Source organism: Euwallacea similis, chromosome 7 (assembly GCF_039881205.1).
Source record: "Euwallacea similis isolate ESF13 chromosome 7, ESF131.1, whole genome shotgun sequence".
In the NCBI taxonomy this organism is placed as follows: Eukaryota; Metazoa; Arthropoda; class Insecta; order Coleoptera; family Curculionidae; genus Euwallacea; species Euwallacea similis.
Window position 1 is genome coordinate 3,088,370 of NC_089615.1, and position 22,241 is coordinate 3,110,610.

Below are 22,241 nucleotides of genomic sequence, written 5' to 3' on the forward strand. Positions count from 1 at the left end.
GTCTTCCAAGGGTAGTTTGGGCCAGTGAAGGAAACTGATGTGAACTTGGAGACATGTTCCAGAGCTTGTTATAAAACACCGTTATAACAAGCTTTGGGGCAAGTTCCCATGTTACAGTCTCCAAAGTATTTCTGTAGGTAAAATTATATTTGTTCAATGTTCAACAACTAAGTCCTAAAATATTTGCTCAGCAATCGCATTTTCTTCACAATACCATATTATTTATCAGGTGGTATTATTTCTGGAGTTGCATGTGCAACAGTCCACGGGTAACATTCCTTTCATAAAAAAAATCCTATCACGGCATTAGCTTATTAAATTTTTAATCATTTTTAAGTCATGTTGCCGTAGATATTTACCATTCTCCGTTATGTTTCTTTCCCAGACAGTTTTATGAAATCTCTTCTATGATGTAAACCTACCCAACAAGTCTTACATTATACAAAAAAAAACTTTTCTCCCTTATTTCAGCGAAAAGAAAACATCACTTTTGGTCTCTAGGGAGAATTTTACTGTAAGTATTTTACTTTCTACGCCTTATAAATATACATAACACCTGCTTCTTCTTTAATAAAACTAAACATTTTTATAGAAAAAATTAGACGCACACATTTAGAGGAGAGTGCTTTTTACTCCCTTGAATGTTGATACCCTCCTCTTCGCGTAGGGCCACGAATTATTCGCGAGCGTAAAAGTCCCACTTTTCCTTCTAGGTGAGTTAATAACGATTTAGTGCGTCCGGGCGCACAATATAATTTTGTCAGCGAGAACTCAATAATGAGCCAATATTTAGCTCGTTGACTTAAGCCAAATAGGGTCACATAGCGTCAGGTGAAATAATGAGGGTTCCGTTGAATACGAAGTCTTTACTCTCGCTAGCCATTTAATTTACAAACGTTGCCATGGTAACCCGGTCACCCACTATAGCGCATAACATCACAATCTCACTGCGATTATTACGCACCTGTCGCTAGGCAAATTTGAGTTTGATATTTCAATCATTTTTTACTTCCAATGTTATTTTACGCTTTAATAGACTTTCATAACGGCCTCGTAACATAACGTATACATTATTACGTTACTTTATAATAAAGAAATTAATTATCTCTATCTCGAAGCCTGAATATATGTTTTGAATAATACATATGTTGGTTTTGGAACAAAAAATTTTAAAACAAAGGGCTACTTTCTGATATCTAAAATGGCGCAAGTATGCAGGGTGTCCAATGTGTAAATTATAAGCTCTCAGATGTCTGCACTTTTCTTTGTGACTTAATAGAAATTGAAACTTTGGGGATGTATAGGGAAGCCAATGAACTAACGAATGTACCTTTTCGAAATAGTAACTAAATAGAACCGCTTTGAACCATATCTACAGAGATTCTCAGAACCATATAGTAGTGACTCATTTTTTCCCTACTAGAATCATCCCTCAGACCGTCGACCTGTGTTTGACCCTAGAATTTGCGTTTTGGGGATGCGGCTTCTGGAAGATTTCCAGTTCCCCATAAAAAATGAAAATTCGCCATTGTCGTAACTCGGATACTGATAACGTTTTGAGAGAAAACTCCTCTAATGCCACCTTAATAAAAGAGTGAAGGCAGGAACTCTTATTAATTTTCATAAAAGTTTTCATTTGATGGATAAATCCTGGCTCTGAAGTAAATCCTAGGTCTTGCCAATTTTCAGAATGTAAAATTGATATTTTTTATCCATTTAGACAGTACCGGCCTTAGGGGGAGGGTCGGTCAGCAACGGCCCAGGGCGGCAGACGAAAACTTACCTGGTCGGCGATTTTTTTTGCGGGTAGGGGGGCGACGATTAAAAGTTTCGCCCAGGGCGCCAAACTTGCTAAGGCCGGCCCTGTATCTAGGACCGCGGAGATAAAACTGCTATTATATTATGTAGCTCTAGTTGTACTAATTGATGCTAAGCATACAATGCTATTACTTACTTATTCCAATTAAAGCAATTTAAACTTTTTATTTGTATTCCCAGTCGCGCACCTCATTATTTACTTTACAAAATCCCACTATTGGGACTCTGCTAATAAAAGCGTGAATGTATGGTTTCCGAGTTAAACAAGTAACCGTGAGCTAATTAAAACCCATAGGGTTGGCGTGGATGCTAAAGGCTAATTGAAACGAACGACCTATCGTCGACATTATTGACATTATGCCTTTGGCTAGACCAGGGTCCTATTTTAATGATAACTGAATTTTGTTTGGAATGAGTATTGAAAGGTTCATAGAGCCTATAACTTATCAGACGTGCAGCCTTGGGGTCTGCGGCAAAGGCGCGGCGCAAAAAGTCGTCTCTGATAATTGTTATCCTAGACAAAGGTTCAGAATCCTTTAACGCTTTGTCATTGTGTGCCGAAGTAATTTCATGTTCTAACCCGCGATCAACTTATAGTAGGCAATCTTGTAATCCATTGAATTAGGAGAAAGTTCTCAGTCTCGATATCGCATTCCTACCTAATTAGAGAAAAAATTTGAAATTTCACTAGGGAATTAAGGATCTGCTGATGCCCAAGGTTTTTCCCGAAAAATTCGTCTGTCCTCTATTATACAAAATGTGTAGCACGATTCGTTCACTAGTGATTAATCCATCGACTCAGCTGACTCTATGTAGCAACTCGTTACGTTTTTCAGGACCAAATAAACGTTGCACATAGCCTGAAACATCGAGATGTCGCAATACGTATTGATTTGTACAGTACCTATTTTACATATAAAACAAAAAAGTTTTTCCTTGCTTTCGAAGTAATTTCTAGTTGTACCTTCGCATAACAGAACTTCCATGTAACATCAACAAAATCTGATTAAAATTCACTAACACCTAATGACGTTAACCTTTTTTTGCGATAGGTAACAATTCGGCCAAACTTTTGCTTATTAGTCCAAGTTCGTTCAGGTTTCCTAAGTTAGTTAAATGAAGATAAATTCGTCGAGCCGATTAGCAAACCTAATGAACATTTCGGCTCATTGTGAGAATTCTGCAGGGAGTTTCTACCTCATTTTCGGGCAAAAAGAATGATTGATCGCGATAAATCGACTTCGCTCCACGACACGTGCTTAGAAACATTACGTGTAGCGAACGTAGACGTTATATTTTTTCATTCCAGTTTGTTAGATAAGAATTCAAAGAACATCAAAAAGTAATAAGTGGATGGAAGGGGCGAGACGTGACAAAAGAGAATGTCAGTTATTTGAAGTCTCATGAAAGTTACATTTAACTTATATTTAAATATTCCATTTTGTCTCTATATGGATTTATGGACTTTCCAGAGATTTTTTCCAACTTCCGCTCCGCTGAGAAAGCATTAACCTTATTTTCACATTCTACAGATTTCCCAAAATTGATTTCACTTGCTTTAATCGCGATCATGTTGTCTAACGCTTCAATGCAAAGAAACAATTAAACACCGCTCATTTAATTTTTAAATAAAGTTTATCTTGAGGCTTACACGATTGCTCTTCAATATGTATAATTTATAATATAATTCAATAATCGCCGTTAGTTTATTGGCAGACTGAAGATAACATCACTTTGCATGGGAAAATAAAATTTAATACTGCTTTAAACGTCCACAGCCTGTAAACGCATAAGAGATGAATTATTATGTCCATAATCTAATAATTTCAACATAGCCGATCTGAATTATTATCTGAAACAATGAGTGCAGGCTCTGAAATATTCCAGGGTGAAAACCCATTAAATTCAATGCATAACTAAAAGAAATACAGAGAGAAGAAATGAACGTAGGCAAGAAGGCTGGCGTTTTATGCTGATGTTCGTGGGCTGAAGCGGTAAGTTGAAATAGAATAATGGTCCATCCTATGGTGGCGCCTGTTTATTGATTCCTCTAAATCAAGCCTGAAAGCAGCGTTGCTTGCTGCATCTAGCAAATATATCTGCGTCATTTCCACTCGATCACCCAGTGCATCTTGACAAAATCTGTGCAGAATTTGTTATTATTTGAAGAAAAAAATTATATTGAAAGATGTAGAATTTTTGCTTTTTTTTAACTTACTATATGTAATTTTTGAATAAAAAATTGAATCATTTATTTTTTTGGACTATGGTCTTATAAACTGGAGACTTCGCGGAAAATAATTTAGAGGATTCAAATCTGAGGATCTGGGAGGCCATGCATGCGGTCCTGCTCTTCTCACCCAACGGTTAAGGTAGTTGTGAAATTATCTTTTCTGCTGTTATACTGGTGACAAAAGTTGCTGAATTAGACAATAAATATTTATTTTATTAGGAGTATAAGTAACACTTTATGTGATGGAGCATTAAATAAACGCCAAGTGCAGTGAGACGAATTAAATCCGTGCGAGTCACATAAAGTAACTTATACTCCAAATGAAATGCAATACTATATTTTTAAAAGATTTATAATATACACTCACTTTCACATGAAATACACCACTCAGTAATAATAATAATTAAGTCTTGTAATTTTGGCAAAATAATGCTTCATAATAGAGTATCAAATGATCAGACTTTCAGTAAAAAAGAAAAATGCTAGTGGTTTTTTTGTCATCGACCCATTAGATTTTTTATTCAATTGTAAATAAATAAAATAATATTTACATGGAAATATCAGTTTATTTTGTTGTTGAACTGTGAACAAGACATCTCAAAATGCCCCCAGCGAGACAGCGTCGAAATTTTTCCCACGTTTCGGATTTTGATAGAGGGCGAATTATCGGCATGAAGGAGGGTGGACTTTCTTTTCGTGAGATTGCCCGAAGAATGAATCGGAACCACACCACGATTGCGAGAATATGGTCTTCGTGGTCTGAAGAGAGGGTTCAGCGACATCGTCCAGCTGGACGTCCTCCTCGTAGCAGCAACGCACGTGAAGATCGACTTCTTAGACGGATGGCCATTTGATTTCAAACAACAATGTCTGTTGCAGTAGATTGGATGGGAGCTCTAAATCGTCGGGTGTCCATGGCAACAGTTTACAGAAGAATTTCATCTTTTGGCCTGCATTCATACCGCCCAAATCTACGACTGCCACTAACCGCCAAACACCAAGCTTCCAGATTGGCCTGGTGTCAAGAACGAATTGATTGGAATCATGAGTGGAACAATATCGTCTTCAGTGACGAGTCGCGATTTTGTTTATGGATCAATGATGGTCGTAGAAGAATCAGACGATACCGAGGTGAAAGAAGAAATTTGCAATTTTCTGAAAGGCGCCACACAGCTTTAACACCTAGTGTTATGGTCTGGGGTGCGATATGTGTTGGCCGAAGATCTTCTCTTGTTTTCGTTCCAGGCACCCTAAACGCACGTCGCTACATTGACAATGTTCTGAGGCCAGTATTAGTATCTTTCATGCAAACTTTACCAAATGGCATTTTCCAACAGGATAATGCAAGACCACATAGTGCGAACATTACTCGAAGATACCTGGAAGAAGCACAATTGGAAATACTGCCTTGGCCTGCACGGTCACCGGACCTATCGCCCATCGAACATCTTTGGGATATGATGAGTCGCCGTCTTCGAAATTTACCGAGGTCTCCAAACAATGTGGACGACCTACGACATCATCTTGAGGTAGCATGGAATGAAATACTCCAGGAAGATATTGATCATTTGTTGCAAAGCATACCGCGAAGAGTACGTGCTTGCATTGCCGTACGAGGCGATGTCACTCATTATTAATTTTTTCATTATCATATGTTGTATCTTTTAACTGAAAGTCTGATCATTTGATACTCTATTATGAAGCATTATTTTGCCAAAATTACAAGACTTAATTATTATTATTACTGGGTGGTGCATTTCATGTGAAAGTGAGTGTATAATGGGCGAGGAAGGAAGGAAGGAAATACATAAATATGCAAATACGAACACAATCGCACTGGAAAAAATTTTGGTTTGTATCTATAGCGAACAAAAATGTCTGAATTACATTGGTTTGCAATAGCACAAACTGATGTCACGTCTTGTTGTTGAAGTAAATTGGACGACAAAATTGTTTTGGTTTTTCTGAAATAGTAATAATATCGTTTTGCAATTGTATACTAGCTGGGTCGGATACAGAATAAATGCATCGACTCTCCATGTCACCAAGAGCTGCTGCAGAAGCAATAGAACAATTATGTTCGACAAAATCACACAGCCGCATTGAATCATCATATTAAAAATTCTTGAAGTATTGTAAGGAAGAAAACCAAAAAAAACCATTCCGAAAATGCTTTATTGGGGCAGTTTATTGAGTTTTCGCAAAATGCAGAGTCCTTCCATATGGAATCACTGTTAAACGAAGATGATTGAATACATTCATACAAAAAATATATAGCCGAATCCCTTATCATGATTCAGGAAAATAGGCCGTACGTTTAATAATGGTAAATGCCCTAGCAATGTTATGAGAATCTATAAGATTGGCATTGTGGCAAACAGGGACCTTATATTTACATAACTTGCCCAACTAGACGGAATATATCCAATACTGACCATTGTTTGAGGAGGACCTCGGCCAACCCGTTGACAGATTGCGTAGGAGATATTACCTGTTTAATATTGAAGAGACGTTTCAGCACAAATAAGATAGTGTCAGCTAGATCCTTTTGCATGGCACTGTTAAAATTAATAGAGATTTCGTCAAACCTTGTCTTACAGTTACGATGCAACATCGTCAGCTAACGAAACTATCAGGAATTAATTAATTAGATGTGTAAATGAACCAGGTAAAGGGAATGATATATACTAAAGTAAGCAATAGAATTTTAGTAAAAACGTTGTTCGCTTGTTTACCATGAAATCTAAGAGAATTTTAGCATCTAATACGAGTGATCTAAAACGAGTAAAATAATGTTCCTTAGAAGTACTACATAAAGTATTCATAAATGTTATATGAGTTCAGTTTTGTTAGTGCGGCGTATAAATGTACATTATTATCCAGTCATATAATGGTGGCTTTTAAAACTCGGAGAGGAAACACCTATTTTATGTAATAAGGAAGTAATGTAAAGTTTTATGAAACGAATCCGTACATCATCGAGTCAGCTTGCGAACGACGCCATAAATGGATGAGTCAAGTAAAATTTTGTTACATGCGTGTTACATGAGTCTTATAATCGATTCATCTTAAAGTGCTAAAAATTCCAGTCAAAATTAAAAAATCCCCGAAACGCCTTAATTACTTGGTTAATAGTATATTAAAAAATGATTATATAAGAGAGCTTTTAAAGCACGCGCGACATATAACGAAACACGATGCGCAGCGTAACGTTTTGTAAGGCGTAAGGCCATTAAAGGCTGTTATCCGCGAATATTAAAAAATGCTTTTTATTACAAGTGCAGCAATATTACGTTATTAAGTGTTATGAATTTGTCAAAGCGTTGAGATATAATACTGTTTCCCTAGGAACCATACATGCATAATAAAGACCGCATTATGCACGCTGCAGCGTGCATAAAACGGCGATTATGATGCATGCGTAATAAAAACAAATTTATACCCGTCAGTCAATATTCAGCTATCGTTAGTTGCACCGTGAACATATATTATGTTACCTGCTTGGATCATAAAGAATCAGTTTGTGGTCTATAAACAATACCATAAAGAGCCATTTATAATTTAATCTGACAAAAAATATAATTCTTAGCGCTATTGGAGCGCTCATTTCTTCTATGTTGTTTTAAATATGTTCGTAGAGAAAAATTTAAAGATGCAACATTTCCCTATTCGTAAGAGCTAATTGGAGTATTTGAACCTTTAAATTGACGCCCGATGTTTAATTTAACATGGTGAAGAATTTTCACTTTGAAACTGAAGCTCAATTGCAACGCATTCTCGAAAGTTTTAATCTGCTTCATTAAATGATTATCGCAATCCTAGGACCTATGTAGATTTGTTAATTATGAGCAAAAGCAGAAATTTAACTTCAAAGCACGTGTCAAGCAAAGTTGAATGAAATGGATTTCCGCACAATAATGGGAAATAGTTTAAAGTTGACCGGAAATAGACACACTTAGACCTATTCAAATCGAGATAGATTCCCTGAAGGATCCATCGGGTTAAATCGAAACCTCCAATAAAATTTATTGATGTTCCTCTGTGGCGGTTTTTCAGTTCGGAAAGGCTCAAGGAAGTAACTGAATAATGCACAGTGAAGCGTTGTCAGAATACTGATTGAGGAAAAAGAGAGTAATTCGATGGTTTTTCGATTTCAAAATTGACTATTCCCAGAAGAGTAAATACGAAAAATGGTGGATATGCATGTTTCACCTCTGATACTCAACACGTATGTGAAAACATATGTGGTAAATAATAGATGGAAGTTCATATTTTGTTTTAAGATTGTTTCTTTTTTTGTCGGGAAACATACATTTTAATTTAACGCCGAAAAGTTCGAACAAACTGCTTTTCTTCAAGCTTTTCATGGAACGATAACCTTGAAACTTTAGCAGTATTGAATTGGAATCTACAAAATCCAATCTAGACGCCTTCTAAAGGCCAATGCTCTTGCTTATTTTAGAATTTCCAGGCTTTGTCTCGCAATCTAAGGGGTTACATTTTTATATAAATAGTGTTGGCTAGTCACAGGAAATTTTTAAGACAAATATGGAATTTATTTAAAATTGAAATCATTATACTTGACGTCGGGACGCAGCTAGGGAAATCGCTTAAGTCTATTTTTTAAATATTCGAGTCGACTTGGAATGAAATTCAACTGGGAATAATTTGGAGCCACAAGGGCAATGAAAACGTTTCTGTACAACTTTCGAGGACTTTGAAATGAACTAAAAATATTTAATTAATTACTCACATATAGAAGCCCTTTGAGGGCGCAGTTACAGAGTTTTAGTCGAAAAAACTGAATTTTCTAGGAGCAAACCCTGTAACCGTGTAAATGTTGGCTTTTGACTGCATCAACTGAAGTATCCACAAGGTATCCCAAAAACATACCGACAAATTTTAAAGGGTGGTGGGAGCCATCGATCCAAACTTTTTTCTGAAATAAACACATGCCCGCAAGAGAGCCGTTTGAGCAGAAAAAAGACAAAATATTGTTTTGCTCATTATAATCACTTTTTGTTCGTATTAAACGAGGTTTCATTAATAAATAAATGATGGCTTAGAGTAATTGTTCAAAATGTTGATAATTTGCTTCAATACAAAAATTGCATCGTCGGTTCATTGACTTGCGGATCCTATGGAATATTCCGGGAATAGCTTCGAGATGTGTGCAACTAGCCATTATTCTTGCTAAGAAATCTTCCTTATTACGAATTGACGTTTCGTAGACAAGAGATTTGAGATTACCTCAAAAGAAAAAATCCAGGGTGTTGAGATCAGGAGAACGCGGGGGCCAGGCTACACAATTTCCTTTTGCAATCAATCGGTGCATTTCGGTAAGTTATTCAAATGAGAAATTAACGTCTGTTCTCAAGAGAAATTTTGATTTAAAAATCAACAAAGTGAATGTTAACTATGTCACCTAAATAATCATAATGTAGAAATAATACCTATTATGCTCTTAAAATTGGTATCTTTGGAACGTCTAATTGTGATAATGAAATGTTTGTGTTTTACAACAACAAAAGTAGTTGAAACAAAAAGTGTTTCACGAAAAACATTATTGCTCGACTAAATCAAGAATTAATTTAATTATTTGATACAACTTAACATATTTTATTTGCTCTACAGCCGTAATGGCGTCTTTACGGGCATTGTTTATTAAAAAAAAAAAAACGCCTATTGATTTCCCCCACCAGCCTTTAAAGTTAGTCGATATATTTTAGGGCACTTTGTATACGTATTGAACTAAATAGTATTTTAATTTATTTATGTTTAATACAATATTCGGCTTACTATCAACAACTTAACTTTAGGCGACACTGAATAATGGTTTCATGACGTATCATTTCCTTCTTTTCGGTAATCCATTGCAAAAACAACACAATTCAATATTTCGTGTTTTCATAAATTTTTGGCCATGTTGTCTTATCAATTTTCACACGGTCATCTGCTTTCTCTTCAAGCTTTACTCAAATCGAGTTCTGAGTGAGCGGCACTTGGAAGTGCAATAAACGGACGTCACGCTGAGGGCTCCAACTGATCGATGAGTAATAAACGAACATTAAAGAGCATCGAGGAAGAACCCCATTATTTTAATGCCTTTTCAATCTTGTTTGTGTAACTTTCGTAACTCGAGGTTTGCCTTGTAATGCCCGTGGTTTATAACGTTTCTGCCCGGTTTGTAGTCTTTATAAACTAATCGTCAACGATGAAATCAGATTAGGGTAGTTTTATTCCCGTCCCAATCCGCCAATTAAACCCATAGTGTATTCATTTTGACGAAGAAACTCTTCTTTGCTACATTTTTTTGCAAGACTTACGAGGTAAGCTAAAAGATATTCAAGCATTTTTCAAGCAAAATTTTACAATGGCAACGCAGTGCTTGAAGTCTTTTGGTAGATCTTCCAATCTTCGGTCTTTTTTCTCCTGTGTGGCCGATCGAGTGTTGCTATTTTACTGCTTGATCCATAGCAAATTATTTCAATTTATTCAACTCATAATCGAATCCCTCAAGTTGCTCTTGTCTTCCACCTGTAAGCAGCATCGATTCCTCGTCATCCAGGGAATGAACTTTCAGTATCGTGTCTAGCAAAGAGCGCATTATTATAGCATACTGAACTACCTAGCAGTTGTTGACACAAAGCATTTGCAGCTGCCATAACGTATTGATGATGAGCTCAGCCAATTTAATCATCTTCAAGGCATTTTTGTCTAACTATCCTTACGCCTGGTATCAACAATAATGTTTGAACTTTAACTACCTGTTCTCAAACTTGCCTTGGCTTTCCGTGATGATAGTTATATTTCACCAGCACAGCTTTAATTAAATTTTCTCTTCCAGGCCTTAAAATTTTTAATTTAAAAGTTAATTCGGTTGAGCTAAAGAACGGGAAGAGCAAACAGCCTTCGCTCAAAAAACATGAAGTAATTGATCGTGTTTCGTTACATAGAAAACTTTAGCATATAATCTCCACCCACGAACAGCTTCTTGAAAAGAAAGCAACATTGTGTATCATTTATCTCTTTCACATGGGCTTTTAAAATACATAAAAAGTGTGTAATCCTGAAGGACTGAAAACATGTCCACACAGCATTTAAACCTTGTAACCCATCCTCCTTCTTTCTAATGTCCTGTGGATTCTCGTAATTTAAAGCAGTCGCGACCTAGAGTAATCTTTTGGCACCTTTTCAACTCGTGTATGGCATCAGGCTATCCGGCAGACAGTTCTCCATGTGGAAATATCTGGAATAACAAATCCATTCTGACTACACCCTTTTACGTCGGCCTGCTCATAACATTTATCAGATTTTCTTGATTAATCGTTCGCTCTGTATAAAACGTTGTGAGTTCTATTTTTAAGTTTATAGCGCGTGACCACGCGACTCTTTCAATTTAAGTGTGCAATGATAACATAGAAATTCACGCAATGATGTAAAAGTGCAATAATTAAACGTAACGGGAATCGAAACTGAGGTTTATGGATGCGCAAATATTGGTAATCTTGGGCAAGATCAGTGTTGCTTTTGATGCACATAATCATCATGGGGCACATCTCAGCGGGGCATTTTATTCAGAGAGAAGTGCCTACATATCTGAGGGAATCGCGATTTTTCATTTCGTCTATAATAAGCCCTATTTGCTTAATGTGCCCGGTCCCCCACCTAGCCCAGATCAACCACACGCTCTAGATCCAGATGAGGTCGTTGGAAGAACTCTTTTCCAATCGGTCCATTCTATGTTTCGTAAAAAATTCCATTTTCTTTTCTCTGCCATAGACAGCTTCAGTAGGCCTTAGAGAAACCTCGATGACTTCGTCTCAGAACACCTTTCACCTTAGCTTCCGTGTGAAATGTTCTCTGCAGCATTAGACTTGTTCCAGCGGTATCATCTTCTAGAACGGCATAAATAACCCTCGGTACATACAGTGAAATTCTTTTGTCTGCTCTATCTTCACTTTGATTTTATAGTGATAACTTGGTATTTCGATCATTCTCGAACAGGCCACGCCCTTCACCTGAATTGTTTTATTCCCCAGATTTAAAAATCTTGCTTCAGAATAGCCCTAGTCGTCGTATCCACAGAATCCAATCTTGACATCACAATCTTATCCTGTTTCATTTCAGCGTTCTTTCAATGAAGATCTAATTGAAGCTCCATCAAATCAGATGCACAGAAAACATAATCTACGATGTTCCTTTCGATGTTGCCCAGGAAGATTTTGAGCTCCTACAGTTTCCAGCACAAATTTAGGAGGTGTATGAGTCAGTCTAAGGTGCTGTAGTTTTTCTGGCCTACCTGTATTGAACTTCGCAAATCTGGTGGCACCCCTTAGTTTAAGTTTCTGCAATCGAACTGTCGTAGAATCGTAGTGATACTTTGATTGATGTGGTGTGCTCAGTTTAGGTTAGTTTAGCTTAGTTCAAGATACGTAGGAGAATTGAGGAACTTCATCAAGAAAATGGCTGAGAGTAAGGAAATGTGGTCAGTAGTTTATGATTACATCAGAGAAAATATGAAAAGAATGGAATGGGAATTCCAGAACTGACTGCAACTATACTCACTTCCATATTTTCTAATCATGTACAGAATGCGTAAGTCATGCATAGAAGTGCAGTAAAGTGCTAATGCTCTTTAACGAGAGGAGGAGAGCCCATACCCCATCAAAATAACACTTAAGGGGGTTCTTGGCGAGATAACGAATTACGAGAGAGAAAGGGCTTTAGTGAGTACAAAAGGGGGGGGGGGGGGTGGGGGAGGGGTACATATGCATGAATCATTGACTGGTTGATTAGCGCCAGAGTTTTTGCGTGTGGAATTTTTCGCTCCAATAATTCATGCCAATATAAATGTTAAAAGCTATTGAAATTTTTGCTATTGCGGTTGGCTGTTTGACAAGTTAACGGATATATTTTTATTACTCAACGGTAGCACTTACTTGATGATAGAGAGAGACTAAAAACTGTACGGGGAATTGAATCATACATGTCTTGAAGTCTTAATAATTATGCCAATCTCTTTGTTTCGTTCGTATTCTAAAATTCTGGAGCAACACATCGTTCCGCGGTTGTCACGGTTATATTGAACCATCGACGTGTCCCAGCTGAAAATTGTTACGTAATATTCTTAAGCACGGTTTGAAGCTTCATTACACACATTTATTTGTAATAGCGAATTTTCCCGCATAGGTCATTCTTATGTTATAGATTACTCATTTTGTAAAAATTGGATTTCATCTACATTTTTGTTATTTAGTGTAGAGGATGTCGGAGGCGGTATATCGGCCTTTTTTAAAGAAGCGTAGCTTTTCTGTTACCATGTATCAACGCTACATACGAGGAATTGCTCATTTACTGTAATTACTGAATAAACATTAAAAAAAGCTTTTAAATATACTACTTATCATAAAAATAGCAATGCCTAAAATTAATGCATCAAATTCAACCAACATTCGTGTACGTACTTAATTGTAGTGGTACTACAATTGATCAGATTTTACATATAACGCCGTGCGTTACATACAGAAAGTGTTAGAATCAATAGCTATATCATACATTCAACGTACTGGAAACGTGCTTTTACAGCAAGACAATGCACGGCCATATATTGTTCGTATAACTATGGCTCATCTATAACGTCGCAACGTTAATGTGCTTTCTTGGCCTCCACGCTCTCCTGATCTTTCCCCCATAGAACACGTATGGGACGTGACAGGAAGAAGATTTACTACATTGGAGTACCCCCATGACGTACGTTAGCAGAGTTACGAAATGCAATTCACGTTGCCTGGGATACACTACCTCAAGAGGAAATCGACCATTTACTTGGAAGCATGCCCAGATGAGTTTCTGAGGGCGTAAATTCACAAAGTGGTTATACACATTACTTGAATTTTAAAGGCTTTCTGGACTTCGGTTCACTCGCAAGTTACATCATTTATTTCGTATAGTATTATCAATATATTTGCAGTTTCATTGAAATACGCGAATTATTTCTAGGTGTTGCAATTTTTATGATATAATTTAACTTTGAAGTTCAGTACTTCGGAAACCGTCAGCTTTTGGACTAAGGCAAGTTGGGTTAAATAGTTAAATATCGACCTCAGGAACCACTGATAGAGCTTTGTACAAACCATGTAGACACTATGTATAGTTGATTGAGTTTGGGCAATTAGTTCGTTTGTTCTAGTTTCCGATAGTTAGTAACTTTGTTACAACCCGGTTCAAATAATATAAAAGGGATGGGAGAATTTATTTACGAGCGGAGATCTTGCGCGCTATTCTATTAAACTCTTCTTCATGTTCGCTGACCTGGAAACCACCATTGGAGTATAACAAATTGAAAATTATCATATTTAGTTGGAATGATAATTTTCAATTTGTTACACTATTAAATATGTATGCGTGGGTGTAATCATAAATTATTCCGGGCCAAAAAAGTCCTAGTACACACGTTTAGATTACAGCATAATTTATTATGTTAATGTGATGCCGGAAACCTTGTTTAACGTTGAAAATTTAAAACGACTTTTTGAATTGGAAACTCCGCTTAGGTCGCCATGATAATTCCCCGGGATATTTTAAAAATTTAAATTTGCTTTCTATGCTAATGGGGCTTGTTAAGAGTTTTTAACTGCATTTATTTTTCGTTTTGCCTTGCTAGTTTAAAATTTACATTACTTTAATAGCTTTAGAAAAGTGATTGAGAAGTGTTACAATTTGAATATTAGAGAATAAAGAATTTAAAATGCGCATTGGGTGCAGTTGCTTTAATCGTTAAATTTCTTTCTCTTGCAGGGACTTCAATCAGACAACAATCGAAAAGCTGGAGGGCAGAACACAAAGCTGCAAGAACTCTCGGGATAATAATGGGAGTGTTTATGTTCTGTTGGCTGCCGTTTTTTCTGTGGTAAGATTTCCCATCATTAAATGTTTAAAGATGCGAATATCACATCCCCATAACGAAACTATTAATTTTGCGAGCTACATTCAAGGATGTATCTCACATTTCTTTGGTCGATCTCGTATTGTTTTAGTAACTTATGGTCGCAAAACGACATTGTCTAAAGTCGTTCAATGTCCATTGGGCCAAATATCATAAGATAGTTAAACTCGAACTGCAAAACTTTTCCAAAATCGTCAGTATCACTAAATGTAAAAGGTCTCTTTAACTTGATGTCTGATAATCTGAAACTTGGGGCGATTACGTATATTGCATAAATTGTGAAAGGTATTGGATGGGTATGGTAAAGTAATGCACTCAGTTAAGTCAAACGATGGGCCGCATGAGAGGAGCGTTGTCCGAACGCTTTCATCGGGTCTTAAGTGTAATCTTACTGGCTTTCCGCAGTTTAATGAAAATCTGTAGGCTTCAGTAGCTAGATGCGTTTTAATTGAATATTGATGCTTTGGAAAGTTTGTTCCTTCACATTTTAAGTCCAGGTGTTTATCAGCCAAATATGTTAGGTGTATCTTTGCAAAGAGTACACTCAGTGTTAGTGCATGAATTATTGAGAGGTAATCACGAGAAAGTTTTATTGTCGCAAGGAAGAAAAATCTTCGAAAGACACCCAGGCTGATGTTCTGGTGACTGGGTAGTGTGCCTTGAGACGAGACTTCACTGAAAGTGCCTGAGGGATATATCGTCAGAGTCGGAGAGACCTGCGAGTAGCCACTATCTTCTCAACTCGTCTTCTGCTAATTGATGCCGCGGTCTCCTTATCTGTTGTGTTTTCACATCTACTCTCTCTTTGTGCCATTTCAGTCTTGTTGCATTTGTGTTCGTCCTTTATGTAATCGAGAGGGCCTTCGTGATGGCTTCGCACCTCTCTATACTCGATTTGTGTGCTTTCAAGTCGCAAGGCAACGCCACCATCCCTCTTACAATCACTTTGTTTACGCCTTTTTTATCCCGTATTGTATTATTACCAAGCAATACCACTCTTCTTCTTCCAATCATTTTGTCTGTGCTCTTCTTACCTGATATTGTGCTATTACTAATCCTGATGTGTACATCCGACAGAAATTGTTGCTTTTTTCTTTGGCAATTTCTTCAGAAATTCTTCTTGCACGTTCGCGTTTTCTCCTAAGATGAATCTCTTTGCGTTGTGTCATCCATACGTGTGCGGCTGTCCCTGGATATTTGCTCTCTTCGTCCTTTCGTCTTGACTTTCTATAGCCTTTCCTGTGGTGTTTGTCTTAAGAACTGGTTTCTGACGATGCAATAGGTCGCCCCGTAGACAGACCCACGTCTAGGCATTTCCCGATTTTACCCCTCGAACATCCATCCTTATGCCTTCCACCCTTCCTGCATTTGTTACGTCTGTCTCCTCCCTCGGGGGCTGGTTACCCGGACTGAAGGGAGGCGATCAGGGGCCACTACGTGCAAATGCAGATAGGTTTTTGAGCCTCAACCATGAGATTTAGCGCGAACTGATGGAAAAACTAATCAACGAATGTTCAACTCTGTGGTTTTTAGAGTGTAGTCGAAAGATTAACTGAGGAGTGTCGCTCTTTTATTGGGTGAATGGCGAGACATGAGCAAATAGAAAAGAATCCAAATAAATTTTAAAATTCTGGGCTGTGCACGCATTCTTCCGCTGCAAAGCGCTTTAGAATCGATATGGCACATTCGATTAATTTTGCATCAAGTTTTTATCTGCCAACAGAAAAATATCTCATTCAACTTCGACGTATCTTTCCTTCTATATTTTTTCCATCTGCGGGGTGCACAATTTAATCTCAGCAGACAGAGATCCTGCCATTTGCAGGTTTATGGCACAAAGGAGACAAGTTACAATCAAAACCAGAATTTGTATTAGGGTTTAAATTAGTTTCGTCTGTCTGTTGTCGAATACTTAATGGCCGTTTTGTGTATCGTGTGATCCAAAGTTTCCAAGCAAGACGTCTAGGTTCGTGGAGTATGGAATAACTTACTCTATCACATAATAGCTTTTCGACTTAAATTTTAATGGAGATCTTGCTGGGATTTGAATTTGTAATAAAAGTAGAGGATGAGGATAATGAAGAAGTGACTTGAATTAATTTATTACGTTAGACAAAAGTAAAGTTACACTGGAGACGGAGAAATGTAAAACAATCCAGTTTAACTTAAATACCTGTGAAAGTTGGGAAGTTTTAATTATATTATAGAGCGGACTTATAATTAATTTTAATTTGCATTTGAATAATTGTCAGGATTTTGAAGCCTAACTGAAGCCTAGCTGTAGCATGGAAGTTTAAACACTATAGGCTGAGTCTAGTTGACAATCGAACCTAACGGTCCAATTTTATCCCCTGTGGCTCTGAATGTGAGTATCACAAACTATTTCCTGTGTTCTAATTCTGCCAGTTATTTACCTCAATTATATAAAACCACTATGTTTTAGTAATCCTAGCAGTTTTACCTTTACACATGTTTACCATCAAAACAGATGTACGTTATAATTTTACCCCCTCATTTTCCCTGCGAGGCTCAACAGAAACAGATACCCACAGTGATGCCATTTCTCTATTTACATAATTTGAGAATTTCCTCCGCAGGCTTTACATGAATTTTTCTGCAATCTGGGTCGAAACAACTTAATACTCATTTGATATAAATGACGCCTAAATGATGGTAGCCAGCTGTCTAAACTAGCTGGAGAGTTTGCATTAAAATAAAATTATGGAAATACGGGCTTTGGTTGAGATTCATTGCATGACCAAATTGGAAAACTTTCGGGGCAACAATGGTAAAATTGGCAAACTTGAAGGTCCGTTTGGGTGTGACGTAGCGTTTGTTCTCCCCACACATCTTAATTACCACCGAGCAACTTCTGAGGAGCTAATTCAAAATGATTGCCCGTTGAGACATATTTTATGGGAACTAAATCTCTTTGCGGCGTTTGCAAAATAGGATCACATACATTGCTAGTGCCCACCAAATGAAGCTGCAATTTAGAGTTAATTTGGACAGAACCAATAAACCGAGGTTCTCAAAGGATAAACTCCTACTAGGTCCTTTTGATGTGGTCAAATGTCCGTTTCGAACTTTAGTCCATTGACGCTTGGAAAGATGAATAGAATCGGTAATTTGATGACTAATCGAACTGCGGTGTGTTTGGAATTTTAGCTATTGATGGAAGATTAACAAGTTTCAAGTTGGCGTGATGCTTTTAAATTTACTTTAAATTGAGACACCGCCGACTATCAGAAGCGTATTATTTAAGCACGTGCCCAAACTTCGCGAGGCGATTCTTTGAGTGATTCTAAGACGAAAAGTTTATATGAACTTAGGTCCGGTAATGCTTCGTTTTCAAGATACAGGGTGTCAAACTACAAGAAAAACGTTTTATTAAAACTACACTTAAAAAATGGTACGCATTTTTTTAGTAAAAAACATTTAAAAATAAGTAACATGAAACTTACAATAATTGCTGAAAATGTCTTTCTTCAACTTAAAAACAAGCATTACATCGTCTTAACATCGATTGCTGAACACGTTGAAATATTCCTGGCGTTTATCTTATCTGATTATATCAATCCCGTATCCGGTGGATTAATTCTTTTTCAGTATTTACCGGAGTTTTATAAATGAAGGACTTTACATGTCCTGAAAGGAAAAAAATCTAACGAATTTAAATCCGGTGACCTGGGTGGTCATGACAGTGCTTAATGCGAAAAAATATAAAATTTAAAAAAAAGTCAGTAGCGTATAAATAACAATAATAACTATAAATAGCACTGTCAAATTTGAACAAATTCGACTAAATTATTATTAAGATTTTAACGAAAAAATGATTTTTTAAGAAAAGTTTGATACTCTGTATCTTGAAAACGAAAAAAAATTCTAGACCTATGTTTAACAAACTTTTCATCTTAGAATTACTGAAAGGATCATCCCTTGAAGTTTGGCCACGTACTTAAATAACACCCTGTATAACACTGTTAGCTGCAGGAAAGCAAAGCTGGCGCAAAGCATTCAGCTCCGCATTATGTCTTTCGTTAATTGCGCCTTAATGTACTGGAAGGAATGAAAGAAATATCACCTCAAATGCGAGAAGTAAATAAAACATGCGACGTTTCTCCCATTAACTCCCAAACACAGACACTATATTATAGCCTTTAACAGAAAATCGCCTCGTTTTTTACCGGATTTTCCCTAATCTCTTTACCGTTTTCTCTTGTGAGGCAATTTTCGCTCCGGTTTAGTAAAATTTCAAAGGATGTAATTTACTTTCAGTAGTGTTTACAATTACGAGTACTTGCCTTTCGATGATAAAGTAAAATTGGAGTTTGAGAGCGAAGCTTTGGAATCACAAAATTCCAATCAGTCATGGAATCAAATTTATGATATGTACAAAGAAACTTGAAAAGTACTCGATTATGTTCTATTTCAACAGTTTTTTGAGGAAAAAAGGCGACGCATGGAATAAGGAATTAATAAGAGCACAAGAGACTCATTCAATTTTAGGTCAAAAACGGAGCGCTCAGTAATAACCCTCTGGAGAAATTCTCCTCATTTTTCAACCGTCGTAATTCTCGTACCGTCGGCCATTGTTGTAGTATATCACTTTTGCTGATGTTGTATTATCACATTTGCTACTTACGAGAGAAAGTGGAGTTAAATGTTAAGCAATTTCAGGGATTTGTTCTTAAAACCATTTAGAAGACATCTCATTAATAATTATTTTAAGGATTAACGTAACACGGTGTTAGGATAAAAGACTCGTTTTTAGTGCCCCACAAAGTCCAGTAGTTCTCTGGAAAGCTTTTATATAAATTATACATTATCTGAACATTTAGCTGTTAGGGGTCGTGGAATCCCAATATATTTCTAATCGTTATTTCTTAATCCTCCACACTCGATTGCAATTGGTATTTTGTTGACGGGAAGTTTGCACGAATTGCTTAAAAAGGAACATATGGAGGTGTTTTTTAACATGAGCCAAGAGGACTTCCAGTCAATGTATTTCGCTGTTTTTTTGAGCGAGGCGTTAATCTCAAGCAAAATAAAAGAAAACAAAAAGTTTCAATGTACAATGGAGTTTTTGTTAAACGTTTCCATCAGAGCACCATTGGTAACGATTGCTGGAAAGCACGGCTTAACTAGTTTTATTAATAAAGGCTATAGTTGTTAGGTAATTTTACCTAAGGCTCATTCGAAAATAAAGCTACGAAATACATTTCGTGGGAATGCGAATGGCTCATCACAAAAAATACCCAATATATTATGATTCATGAAGGACAATATGTAATACATTTAGAGAAGCATTGTGGATAATATATACTTCAGTATTCAATATGCAGCGTGCTGTTGTCTTAGGTAGAACTAAATTTTAAAAATACAAAAATTAAATTAACAGAAAAAAGCGAATGAAGTGAAATATAACATTATTCGCTATGCTCGCTTGGCGACGACTCGCATTCAAATACCTCCTTAAAATAAATTTTTCAATAATTGTACATTTCTGAGTGTTTATCTGTCCCTGAGGATGTCTGTAGAGTTCGAACGCCCTCAGGACAACACTGTTACGGCATATTATGCAGTACAACTACGTCCCATTTGCATTTAAACGTGTTGAAACTAAGGCCCCTTTGTACGCCCTAGTGTTAAATTAGATCCGAGGTTTAAGCTCTCGGTTTAACTGCAAGTCGTATATGACGAACGTGAACATACAACAGCGTTTGGATTTTAACATAAAAATTTTATTGTTGTAGTATTATTTTCCTCGAGTAAAATAAAGGGAAATTAATAGTTGTCGAGGAATACTGATCCTGGTCATATATGCTCAGGAAAGAATGGCGGGCTATGCATAAAACTACTGAAAGAGAGCAAATGTGTTCATAAATTTCTTCTAAAGTTTATAATAAATATGTGAACTAGTTTAACTCGACAGTGATGTGAGCACAATTTTCTACCCAGTTGGGTCACATTTGTTAGATATGGTTATATATGTCTCCTTTCTAAGCAAGCACGTATTTAGAGCTGGGGGTCCAGACCTACCCCAGCCAGTGGGATGTCCATTACGGATTAATTTATTTCCACAAGATGTTGAATTTTCTGTTTTTTGTTTTTCAGTAGAGATTTTTTCAAGTTTTCAACATCAACTTACCATATCAGTAATCGAAAAGACACGAAATAGAAAAATTAATAAACGAAAAGACACTAATAGAAAGGCGCAATAGACCATTTTCATTTAAAATTAACCAGTTTCCTCACAGAAAATTGAAAATACAATAGCAAAAGTAGTTTTCGAGAATTTCAAAATTAACGGTTTAGAGAGGGAATTTGAAATTTTTTTCTAAGTCGTTATTATTCAAGCCCTACAGCCAAAAATTTGAGGGATCGCGGACATATGTTCAAATGAATATTTCTCTGTGATTAGCACAGCTCGGCACCCTGATTCTATAGGATTATCATGAGAATAAAATTTTTGAACAACGAAATAGGTTGATGGAGTTTTTTTGTCACCAACGTCGCCAAAAATTTCATTTTCTCCCTATAGAATCAGGCCCTAAACATTAAACCAACAGTTTATTGTTTCAGGTACGTAATAACAACCCTTTGTGGAGACTACTGTCCGACTCCAGAATGGCTGATAGGGATGCTATTTTGGGTGGGTTATTTCAACTCAGCTCTAAACCCCCTTATCTACGCCTATTTCAATCGGGACTTCCGCGAAGCTTTTAAGGACACGCTGTTATGCGCCATGCCCTGCTGCTTCGGCCGATGGAAAACACCCCCCAGGTTCCTGTAGCCCCAGGACTACAGCCCCAGTATACGGGATGAAAGGCTGTGATATTATTTTTGCTAGTCGCCCTTTATTTAGGTTTAAGGTTTTAATGATTTCCCAAAGAACTAAAGTGGAGGCAGACGTTTGGATTTTATTATTTTCTCCTACATAAAGCCCGAAGGTGAAGGGTGTCCCTAAATGGGCACATATTACGATTGAGTGTGAAACAGAATAAGCGATTTGATCGTACGCTTTTGGGTTTTTTTTCCGAAATAACAAATTTGCAGTCACATTCCATTAATGGTGCGCAGAATTTCTCTCCAAATCCGGAATTAGGGGTAGTTTATTGATGTAGACACGAGATTTATTGTCATATGGATAACGAAAATTCTGTACATATCGCAATACATTAGTGGTCAGTTTTTCTCTCCACTGCAGGATGTCACTTGATCAGGAAATTTCAAATGGAA

The 22,241-nt window shown here is 36.8% G+C and overlaps 1 protein-coding gene across 1 annotated transcript in view; it reads left to right on the forward strand.

The window, feature by feature from the left end:
• LOC136409969 (octopamine receptor beta-2R-like) overlaps positions 1-21,983 on the forward strand; it is a 100,580-nt gene extending 78,597 nt beyond the window's left edge. The window contains exons 3-4 of the mRNA XM_066391856.1: positions 14,852-14,963; positions 21,585-21,983. Of these exons, the coding sequence (XP_066247953.1) occupies positions 14,852-14,963; positions 21,585-21,795 (323 nt within the window). The 3' untranslated portion in view covers positions 21,796-21,983. The remainder of the gene's footprint in view (positions 1-14,851; positions 14,964-21,584) is intronic.
• The last annotated feature ends 258 nt before the right edge of the window (positions 21,984-22,241 follow it).